The sequence below is a fragment of the Thamnophis sirtalis genome, unplaced genomic scaffold (genome assembly GCF_051295495.1).
Source record: "Thamnophis sirtalis isolate CommonGarterSnake01/CBP01778 unplaced genomic scaffold, rThaSir2_p1.2 scaffold_4, whole genome shotgun sequence".
Taxonomy (NCBI): domain Eukaryota; kingdom Metazoa; phylum Chordata; class Lepidosauria; order Squamata; family Natricidae; genus Thamnophis; species Thamnophis sirtalis.
Genome location: NW_028261384.1, coordinates 764,084 through 775,756, shown reverse-complemented (window position 1 = coordinate 775,756; position 11,673 = coordinate 764,084). Strand labels below are relative to the sequence as shown.

Below are 11,673 nucleotides of genomic sequence, written 5' to 3'. Positions count from 1 at the left end.
ATTGAACTACCGTATTTTTCAGAGTATAAGACGCACCAAGACTTTGAAGAGGCAAATTTTTTAAAAAGTTTTTGCACTCTGCAGACCTCCCAAAAACTGCCTCTTTTTTTGCGAAAATGGGCCCGTTTTGGTAAAAAAAAAAGGGGGGGAATGCATAGCCTTTAGGAGGCTTATAGATAGCTCCTGGGTGTTGTGGGGGGGAAAACAAGCAAAAAATGGTACGTTTTTCGCTCATTTCTGCCCTCCCCAGCCCCCAGGAGCTCACTGGAAGCCTCCTAAAGGCATTTTGGTGAAGGGAGCAGGGTTTCAGGAGACCAAAAATGCTGTATTCAGTGTATAAGACACAGATTTTCACCCTGTTTTTTGAAGGGAAAAGGTGCATTTTATACTCCGAAAAATACAGTACTCAAAATTCCCACTACCGGTTCTCCAGAACCTGCTAGATTTCACCCCTGCTACAGGCGCTTTTTTTTGGGGGGGGGGGAGTATCCAGAAGGGAGAAAACAGCCTCCCCGGGGCCCCTTCCGGCCTTCCTGAACTTCTGGTAGGCCTGTTTTTTTGCCCTCCCGAAGCCTCCATCCATGCCCTGCACTTCCCTGCATCCAAAATGGGCTGTGTGGGGACTCCTGGGAGGGGAGGGGTGGGGAGGGTGGGGCCAGCCAGGAGTGGGATTTGGGGAGTCCTCCAAACTGCACAGAATCTTAGCTAGAGGTTCTTCTGAACCTCTTCTGCAAACCCCCAGCAGCCCAGCCCTGATTTGGCAATCCCTGTTTAGTTTTTAAGTTCCCCTTTTTCATTTAAAATAACTTTACATGTTACAATTTTTCCCAAGTTTATCACAATTGGATGTATCGGGGCTTCCATTGTGGAAAGCCAGAACTGGTATTTTCATATAATGTTTGGCTTTAACCTTTTCCCATACTAGGAGTAGAGTATTCCTTACATCATGTCTTTGAAAGTATCTATAGATGCTCACGGCTGGCATCCTGATGTCTGAAACCTCACTTCTATCTCCCCCCCCCCCCCATGGCCAATAATTCGTTGGAAGCTGAGAAGCGATAATAGCTGCGAGAGCAAAATCGCCTTTTGAAGCTTGAGAGTGGCCTTTGGCAGAGGCTCAATTAGAGAGACTTTCTGGTCTCTGATGAAAAAGGAAACAATAAGAAATCGGGTCTTTTGTTAACTTTCATCATGTCTTCTGTGTAACAAGGAGCATTTCTGTTCTTGTACACCAGATCATCAATCATGGCCATCAGTTTGGCCACCTGAGCCTCTTGTTCTTCCCCTTTGGCCTCATTGTTGAAAGCCAATATCCGGTTCCCGCATTCAGCAACATATTTCCTCAGTTTTTTATCTCTGGAAGATATAAAATTTTCTAGAGATCGACCTTCCAGGCCATCTTTGCAGGTGAACAAGAGGATTGTGTAATTGTTGGCCTTAGGGCCAAAAACCTCTTTAATCAGCTGAGCCACGTACGTCTCCTGGGAGCAACGCAAAGGATGCGTCACCTGCAGAATGACGTGGGGGCCCGGGGAGCAAAACCTCACGCTCTTGCTCACTTCTGCAGCAGTATCCTTGTCTGGACGATGGGTATGGAAGAAGCCAGGCGTATCAACAACCACAACCTTCCTGCCCTTCAGCTGCGTCTCCTCCTTCTGGCATGCTTCTGTTACTGACCGAGATGACAGCCCAAACTCAAAGACGTCGCTTCCCAGGATTGTGTTTCCTGTCGCACTTTTCCCATTTCCCCATTTGCCCACCAGGACGATCCTCCGTTCAGGCCCTGCAACCCAAAGGGGAGAGGAGAGAAGAAGGGGACACGGTCAACAGCATATGGCCATCATAGCCTCTCCCTCCATCCACGACAGTAAGTTCCACCCCCTCCACCCACCTACCCCCAGGGGCCAAGACTTTACCTCGAATGCTTCCAGGCATCTCCAGACCAGTCGCACAGCACGAAAACCGGGATTTCTGCATGAAAAGCAAAACCAAATCAGCCAAAGTAGAGGCCGCCTTGCAGGGAAGTTGAAAAGAACTCCCTTCCCTCAGAAGACACAGGGAGGAATTGGGTTAAGGTTGTAAAAAAGTTTGAAAAGTTTGAAAAGTGTTCGGAGACTACAATTAGTCCAGAATGCAGTCGCGTGAGCGATACTGGGTGTACCAAGGTACACCCACACTACACCTATCCTCCGCGAGCTGCACTGGCTCCCTATCAGTCTCCGAGCATGATTCAAGGTGCTGGTCATTACCTTTAAAGCCCTACATGGCCTAGGACCCTGCGGATATCTGCGAGACTGTCTTCTGCCGCACACCTCCCAACGACCAATAAGATTGCACAGGGTGGGCCTTCTCCAGGTGCCATAAGCCAGACAATGTTGGCTGGCGGTACCCCGGGAGAGGGCCTTCTCTGTAGCCAGTCCGACCCTATGGAATGAACTACCCCCAGAGATCCAGACCCTACCCACTCTCATGGCCTTCCGAAAGGCTATTAAAATCTGGCTATTCCGGCAGGCCTGGGGTTTTGACCTCTCGACCGAGGTCCAGCCCTGATTAGGTGTATGACGTGCTTCTTTTAATCTGTTCTCCTTTGTTTGTTTTAACTCTTTTTCAAATCCATTTTCTGTAAGCCACCCGGAGTCCTTTGGGATTGGGCAGCCTATAAATTTAATAAATCCAAATCCAATCCAAAAGAAAGTAACATATGTAACACTCCACCCATTGGTCCCATTTCCAAGCAGGAAATTGGAGGACTGTCAGTGGCTGACCTGCCTGGACAGCTCCCTTTAAAAGAGGAGGTTACCAGGAAGCCAGCCGCTTTTTTTTTTCATGTATCCAACTGAAAATAAAGAGCTGTTTTGGCTATTGACACGTCCTGCCTCTTCCCTCAGCCCACTCTTTAACTCTGGCGATGAAGGTGGGATACTGAAGAGATCAAAGGACAACGGACTGACCATCTGTGTAGCATCAACGGCCATCTTCGCAGCACACAGCAGCCTCCACCGGCCATTCCAAGATGACCACACATGCTCCACCAGCACTGCTTGACCCTAATACCGAGGAGTGGTCTTCCTATATGGGTCATTTTCAAATGTTTATGGAGGCAAATAATCTTCAAGATCAATCGGACAATAGGAAAAGGGCACTTTTCCTAAGTTATTGTGGACCGTGAATTTACAAGATGGCTAAACCCTTAGCAGCACCAACCTATGTAGAAACATGTATCATGGACAACCCTCCAGAAGATATCGAAGGATCATTATGCCCCCTCAGCATTGCCACTCATTAGCAGCACGAGTTTTACCGCAGATGCCAACAGGAGGAGAGACAACCGATGATTTCCTTGCAGACCTGAGGGAAATTGCATCCAAATGTCATCAATTTGAAAGAAATGATGCGGGATAGGCTCATTCTGGGTATGAGGAACCGGCCCCTACAAAAACGACTGGTGGAAAGGGGCATCATGTTTCAAGCCACCCTAGACAAAGCTCAGACAGCCAAATCCTCTGATAAATCCACAGCAACCATCAGGAAATCAAGTAGTGTCCATTTTGCATGCAGAGAGGTTGCCGGGCAACAAGAGAACGGAGGATCCGAAGGAACCACCAATGGGGAAGATGAAATTCATTGCATAAACTCTGAAAGGAAGGTAGGACATTTGGAAGCGGGGAATAAACAATTCTGGTGTGCCGGGTATGTGGGAAACCATCCCAGGTTGGCGCATACGTTTAAAGATGCCACATGCCGGTGATGCCAACGGAAGGAACACATAGCAAAGGCTTGCCAAGCAATACAGCCATGTTCCTTCCACCAGAGATACCCGGTTTCCACAACATGGCTGTTTGCCCCCCCCCAACCAGGGTTCCGAAAGGCGCCGAGGCGGAGGGATCAGCGAAGAGAGAGCCACTACACCAGACAACCACGGGGAATTCTGATGATTGTGCTGCAGAAAAATTCCATGTTACGATCCACATTGAGGGATCCCCATGTAACATGGAAGTGGACACTGGATCAGTCTTCACCACCATGGGTACTTGAGAGACCGCCTACTGCCAATTACCTCCACTAGGCCGATAAGATCCCATAGATTAGGCCTCCTCCGAATTCCATCAGCCGGTCAATGTCGACTGGCAACTACCCGGAGGAGAGCCTTCTCGGTGGCTGCTCCGACCCTATGGAACGAACTCCCCGTGGAGATTCGTACCCGTACCACCCTTCAGACCTTCCGCGTAGCCCTTAAAACCTGGCTGTCCCGACAGGCCTGGGGCTAAAGACTTCAGCCCCACCCAAATAGTATGACTGTTGTGCTTTTTAACGATGTATTGTCTTTATGTGTATAACTTGTTTTGTCCTTCCCTCCCCCTGAATTGTGAGCCGCCCTGAGTCCCCTCAGGGAAAAGGGCAGCATACAAATAAAGTTAAAATTAAAAAAAAATTAAAATTAAAATCATGTCCTGGCAGAAAATTAAGGAACTAACTCCACAAATGGAGAAGAAACACCTAAAGCCACAGTGAATAATATTAAATGACTACCAAGAGAACCGGATTCCCATTCTTGGAAGAGCATCAGTCCAAGTAAAATTTAAAGAGTTCCGTGGACCATGGCAGCTGACATTGTGGATAGCAACCCACCCAGCCTGTTGTGGGTAGAATGGTTCAGACCCCTGGGGTTGGGAATGACCAGCATCCATGCTGTACAAGGAGGTGGTTTTGAGAAGCTGCTAACCGAATTTGGGGATGTCTTTGATGGGAGTCTAGGCAAGTATAAGGGAACCTCTATATTTTTCAATCTAGACCCCAACATTACCCCTGTCAGAATAAAGCTATGAAGGGATCCTTTTGCTCTTCGGCCCAAAACAGATGAACAATTAGACAAACTAATTGCCCAAAGGGTTTTGGAGCCGGTTGATCACGCTAAGTGGGAGACATGGATTGTCATGCCTAGGCCTAACTATAAGTAAGGACTGTGGAAGAAATGCACAAAAGTTATCGGTAACCAATCAACACTCTTTCTACAAGATGTAATGAAGGATGATTTTTATGGTGTGTTTTTGTTCAATTAAAATTTAAAAAAATCTTTTCAAACAAAAGAAAAAGAATGAAGGCATTAGCCAGGAGTTATGTTTGGTGGCCGGGCATGGATAAGGACATAGAGCAGTGTTTCTCAACCTTGGCAACTTGAAGATGTCCGGACTTCAACTCCCAGAATTCCCCAGCCAGCATTCTGGGAGTTGAAGTCCGGACATCTTCAAGTTGCCAAGGTTGAGAAACACTGACATAGAGGAATGGGTTGCTATATGCCTGCCTTGCCAGGAGTCCAGGCCAGATCCACCCAAGGCACCTACAGAGGAATGGGAGACCCCCCCCCAAATCCCCATGGTGTCCAGGATACACATTAACTTTGCAGGATCAGTACAGGGCTAAACATTCTTCATAGTGGTAGACATGTCTTCAAAGTGGCTTGAAGTGATAATCATGTCCACTACCACAACAGAAGTGACCATTAAGATGCTAGGGAGATTATTCTCAACCCATTGTTTCCCAGACATATGGACAACGGGCCCCAATTCACCATAAATACATTTGAAATATTCTTGGCGGGGCAAGGAATCCGACATGCATTGTCAGCACCGTTTCATCCAGCCACTAATGGCCTAGCAGAACGAATGTTTAGATCAACAAAAGAGGCGCTGGGCCAAATGGGCCCCAGGGAACCATCCAGATAACATTGATACATTTCTACTGGCACAACTCATAACCCCTAATGCCACCACAAACCGTAGCCCAGCAGAGTTACTAATGGCTGTAAACTAAGATCCCAACTGGACAGGTTGCACCCCAACTATAATGCTGAGGCATCCCTTGATTCAATAAGCCACTCCAGGTATGGGTGAGGGACTTAGAGGTATGGGGTGGGGGACTTAATCTATGTCCAAAGTTATACAGGGGGCAAAACCTGGGTTCTGACAAAATTAGTCAATGTAACTGGGCCTTGATCATACCGAGTGGAATTACATTACGGTACGGCCTGGAGGAGGCATGTGGACCAACTGAGGACGCTGGGGACACTCTACCCTAAAACAAAAGGGGGACAAACCAGCACTAACAACTGCAGGCCCAATCTCAAACTCAGGAAGTTCAGGAGGTTCGGAAAACCAAAACAGAAACACACTGACACTAATCTCAAGCCCACAGCAGGCACGCACACACTCACCCAAAGAAGCAAGCATCCAGCAAAAGGTTCTCAGGGACCTGTCCCAGCGGAGTCGGCCATGCCCCATAGCGAGTTGCAGGCCGTTCTTCTGGCGGACTCTGGAGAGGCAGCAGACCTGATTGTTCAGACCACTGCTGGTCAAGCAAATGAACCACGCAGGTCAGGTGGCCCCCTCCGAAGACTCCCCTACTTGCATGAATAGGGAAGTTAAGCATGATGATTCCAGGAGGGGAGGGGTCTTATGTAGGTAAAAAAGAGTAACATGCATAACATTCCACCCATTGGTCCAATTTCCAAATGGGAAACAGCTCCCTTTCAAAGAGGGAGTTACCAGGAAGCCAGCTGCTTTTTTTCTCGTGCATCAGACTGAAAATAAAGAGCTGTTTTGGCTATTGACGCAACCTGACTCTTCCCTCAGCCCACTCTTTAACAAATTGGAGGGGGGCTAAGAAGGGCCACCCCTTCCTCAAAGCCCTTGAGGCTGACCCATTGCCACTCTCCTTTCTATGCAGCCCTTCAATTCTTGGGACCCTGCACTTTGGGGGTTTCAGGAACGGGGGGGTTGATGTCAGAAATGGCTGGCAGCTCCCCATAGCCAGCTCCGTGCGTGAAGGGACCCTGTTCTCTTGGACTTTAGCTGCTCCTGTTGCAGTTCCAGATTATCTTTCTCCTGTCGTCGTCCCCCAGCCAACCACTCAGGAACACCCCTGCCCCATGGCTCTTCTCTCTGTGGGGAGTGGGGAACTTTGGGGGTCTTCCCATCTAACCCCCTGCTCAAGGAGGAGACTATATCATTTCAAACAAGTGGCTGTTCAGTCTTTTCTTAAAAAATCTCCAGAGATGAAGCACCTACAACTGGTATCAGGCTATTCTACTCGTACCTCCTCCTCCTTTCCCCTCTTCCTCCCCCTCCTCCTCCCACTCTCAAGTTACCTCAGCAGGCCTCCCTGTGGGACAGATGCAAGTGATTGCCTCGCTCCATTGACCGAGTCCCACTGGAGTCACAGCTGCACATCGGAATTGGTACTGAAGATTTAGGTGGACATCTTCCAGGGTGAATTGATAGTTAGGGTTTTTTGTATCGAGACTTTTCCAATTCTCTTCTGCAATCCGATATTCCACCTGGTAGCTGGAGACTGAAGGCTTCCTGATAGCTGCCGGATCAACACTGATCTGGAAACTATTTGGGTGCACTTGCTCAATCTTAGGAGGGGGAGGTCTTCTGAGAGCAGCTTCCTGCTCCTGTCGTTTCTTGAGCATCTCCATGGTCAAGGTTAAGCTTTTGGTCTCCACCATCTTTAATGAGTCTAAAAAATCCTTCAAGCTGTCAGTGTTCATTTTCCAGAACATTTCAGAAGCAGCATTGTGGCTTCCTCCGTATTCTTGGGGAGCAAAAAGGGCTGAATGGTTGAATCTGAAGTGCAGAGGGATTCCTGACTCATCTTGAGCACACAGCAAGTCAGCCTCCTTGAGGGCCTCCAGGACAGGTGGGGTCCCCCCATCTGAAAAGGTGATCAGGAGTTGGATGTTATCCTTCATGACTTTTCCCAACATGGAGAGCATGGAAGGAAAGATGCCTTTCTGGGCATGAGTTGAATGGGTGAGGAAAGCCTGGGCCACAAAGCAGATGGCATCCACGTGGTCAATTCCCCCTTGGGTGGAGAAAAACTCCAGGAGCTTCTTCTCAACCAGGTTGTCTTGCTCTGCGTCTCTTGGGCCTCCAAATCCTGGAGTGTCAATGATTGTGAGAGAATAGGGAATTCGGAAGCCCTTCTGATGGTTCACCACATAGGCTGTGACTTCAGACGTCCTGCTTCCACTTTCGCTTCTCTGAGTGGTTTCATGAATGAGTTTGAATCTGAAATTATCTTCCCACTGGACACCCAGGATATAATTGATCATCCCATTGATCAGAGTGGTTTTCCCACTCCCTGATGCTCCCATCACCAGGATCACTTTGTTGGGCACTTCCGGGTTCTCCTTTCCAAGTTGGTACAACAGAGAGGAAGTGGAAACATCTGAGGGGACTTTCTCCAGAGGAAGGGCGAACACTAATGGCTGTCTTTCCTCCACTAGGGAGCTTTCCTGAAGGAACTGGTGGGCTATGTGTCCTCCATCTTCCTCCTCCAGTGATGTGGAGACCTCCACCTCCTCACTGGGGACACTCAGAGCTCCATTATCACACACAGCTGACACCCGTATTCTATACGTTGTCTGGGGCTTCAGACCTTCGATGGGATAAAATTCTGTTTCCCTCCTGGTCCTTTTTTCAGTCCATTGGTTCTTCCCAACTCCAGCCTCCACCGTTCTGTACTCCACCTTGTACTCCTTGACCACAACTCCTGAGGCAACGATGCTGGGACTCATCCAGGCCACAGAGATGACAGAAGATGCCGCAGTGACCATTCTCAATTTCTGAGGAGGGCTGGAGGGAAGGGTCTTTATGGGTGGGCTCAGGTCACTGGATTTACTAAGGCCTACCTTGCAACAAGCAGCATACTTGAACTGGTACTCTATGTTTGGAGGCAGATCTTTCAGCAGGAACATCTCCCTGGCGTCCTCTGTCCTCACGGTCTTCCGTTTTTCTTCCCCTGCAATCTTGTACTCTACCACATAGTTAAAGATGGTTGCTCTTCCATATTCTGCTGGCTGAAACTTCAGCTGAATGCTGTCATATCTCAGTTCACTGATCAGGAGAGGGAGAGGTTTTGAGGGCAACTCAAAGTTCTTGCTGACCAGCTCTCCATCTTCGTAAAGGTATATTGAGGGTCCTGGAATGTCCACATCTGGGAGTGAGGCCACAACAAAGCGGACTTTCTCATTGGGTTGGTTGATACTGAAATAGTCCTTGATGGATTTGGCAGCTTGGCGAGCACTGCGGGTCCACTTCTTGTCCTCAAACCAGGCCGTGTCTTCCTCCTGCCCAAGAGTGGATCTTGTGACCTTAGCTGATTCTTGCAGGAATTGCTCCTGAAGCCAGTCCTGTAAGCTCAACAGAAATGGCTCCTTTTTAGATAAAGAAGTGAATATAAAGGCAACCACATATACATTCTGAGGGTCCAAAACTGTTTCTTCCAGCTTGTTCTGAGTTGAGATAACTTCGATATTATTTAGAATAATCAGATAAGATTTGATAAAGTTAATTTCTCTTTTTTTTGTGTTTAGAAATTCATGGAGTTTTTGGCTGTTGAAGGGTGACCGTTTGACGGATATCAAGAGGTCCCCTAGAGTCCCTTCCTCCTTTCTTCCTACCCGGATGGTAGGCAACATTCTGGCCAGCTGTTTCTGGAAAATCTGCCTGTGTTGCTTGCACAAATTTTTGAACTGCTGGATCTTCCTCTTGATCTCAGGGAAGGTCTCAGCAATGGGATTCTTGGCTAGATCATTGCTTTGCATCTGGATTTCATTGAGTTCCTCCAAGATCTTTTCAGCATCAAAGATCAACATTAGGCTGATTTCACGGACTATCTTAGCTGCTCTGGTGTCCAGCTTGGTCAGCGGGTAGAGCCAGACCCTCATAGGCACAGCCTTCTCCCCATGTTCCCCTAACAATTTTGGGAGAGTTTCATAAGCTGTGATGGCATCTTGCAAAGTCACTGGATTTTTCTCCAAAGAAAAGTCTCCGTGGAACTTGCAACTAAACTTCAGAGCATTCTCTTTCTCCTCCTTAGTCAATTTGACCTCTGCTTCTCCTGTGATGGATATCAGCTTCTTAACTGTAAGCTGGAGACTTCCTTGAATATCTTTCACCATCTCCGTTGAAGAAACTTCTCGGTCAAAGACAAAAAAGGCCTGGGCTCCATAGAGGATGGCGGTGACCACATGGGTGGCTGTGCCTTGCTCAAAGACGGCTGGATAAGAGACATTCTGGATTCCCAGGTGGCTCATTGTCAGCTGTTCATACTTGGTGGTAGTTTTGTACTGAACGGTGATTCTGGCCTGTTTTTTGGACTTCTTGGTGTCCTGAAGATACTTGGCTGACCCTCCCACTTCAACCAGCCCTCCCAGGAAACTGGCCTTGAGGGGGGCTGAGATGTCCAGGGCGGAGGCCTTGTCATCTATACTGTCAGATGCAATGATTTCAGATTCTGTCTTGGGCTGAGGCTTGATGGTCAGGTCCTTCTGAAGAGAGCTGTAATCCCAAAGGGTGACACCTGCATGGAACAGAAGAAAACAGAGACATGAATTGAACACCGTCTTCCAAAACATCTGCAGCTGGACAGAGGACTTCCAGCAAAATGGGGCAAAGGAGACATCATTTCCCTTAGAAGGTCCCTTCATTTGTTTTGTCCAGCCATCCCCATAGAAACTTCCCATTTTGCAAAATACAGCAAAGTCCGAAGGCTTTTGACAGAGTAGAGAGGAATGGGAATTGCTCTGCACACCTTGCTCTTGTGGCCTATCTCAACTCCCTGGAGAAACCATGTCCTTCATCAGGGTTTCAGAGGCTTCTTCTCTGTCCAGACCTGCCCCCTTGAGAAAAGCACCAGGACCACAACCTGACAATTACACCCTATCCAGCCCTATGGATTCTCCTTTTTTAAACCATTTTCCAAATCTTTGGTTTGGAAACCTACCCTCTGAATGGTAGTCAAGGCCAGTCCTGCTGTGTGCCTTGCCCACAGCAGTGTTGGTGGGACAGATATGCATTCCCAGTCAAAAGCTTTTACTTAGTTAGCTGCTACTAGTAGGCCAGGTGCCCAGGAACTCAACTCTGTCCCTGGGCTGAGCCTGTGCACCTCTGTCAGTGCCCATCTCCCTCCCTCCTTCCGAGACCCATCAACTTCTCCAGCTCCCACCTGGGATGAGGGCATCCTTGTGACAGTCGTAAAGCATCCCCAGCTGGAAGGGGCGGCCCAGTGCTGGGGTCTCAATGGCATCTTCTCTCTGGGCCATTCTTGGGTCCTGCGTGTCGCTGACTCTTCTACTGACCTGCAAGAGACAAGAACCATCCATAGGAGGCCGTGACTGACCGATGTCTCTATGAGTTGTGCTGGGGACACTACATACTCCTTCTCGAAGTCCCTTCCCCAAGTTTCTCCCCTCCACCTCCAATACTGAAAACAGTTCCAAGAAAGGGCTATTGGGTTCATGGCCTGAAGACCATCCCTGTGAAGAGTTTGGAGAAGGGGATTTCTCTCAAGGAATTGGGCCGCCAGAGTCCAAATGAAGTCAGAGATACTGACACTGAATGTTGTTTCGTGTAAATGAATATCTTGATGGTCAACAAGAGTTGCAAACAGGAGCATTGTTCAGTAAATCAACATAGCAGGAACATCATGAGGTAAATCTCAGAGAGATCTTTTGGGCACCGGGGCCCAGTTTCATGGAAGACAATTTTTCCATGGACCGAGGAAGAGGCGGTAGGAGGATCAGAGGTGGGATTCAGCAGGTTCTGACCAGTCTGGAGAACCGGTAGCAGAAATTTTGTGTAGTTCAAAGAACCAGTAAATACCACCTCT

At 48.3% G+C, this 11,673-nt stretch overlaps 1 protein-coding gene across 1 annotated transcript; it reads right to left on the bottom strand.

Moving 5' to 3' along the window:
* Positions 1-1,121: 1,121 nt before the first annotated feature.
* Positions 1,122-11,122, bottom strand: LOC148045692 (uncharacterized). The gene is made up of 4 exons (XM_087712211.1): positions 11,011-11,122; positions 7,145-10,365; positions 1,917-1,971; positions 1,122-1,783 (listed from the first exon to the last, which is right to left on the bottom strand). The coding sequence occupies exons 1-4, from the start codon at positions 11,105-11,107 to the stop codon at positions 1,122-1,124; spliced, it is 4,035 nt and encodes a 1,344-aa protein (XP_087568337.1). The 5' UTR covers positions 11,108-11,122.
* Positions 11,123-11,673: the final 551 nt, after the last annotated feature.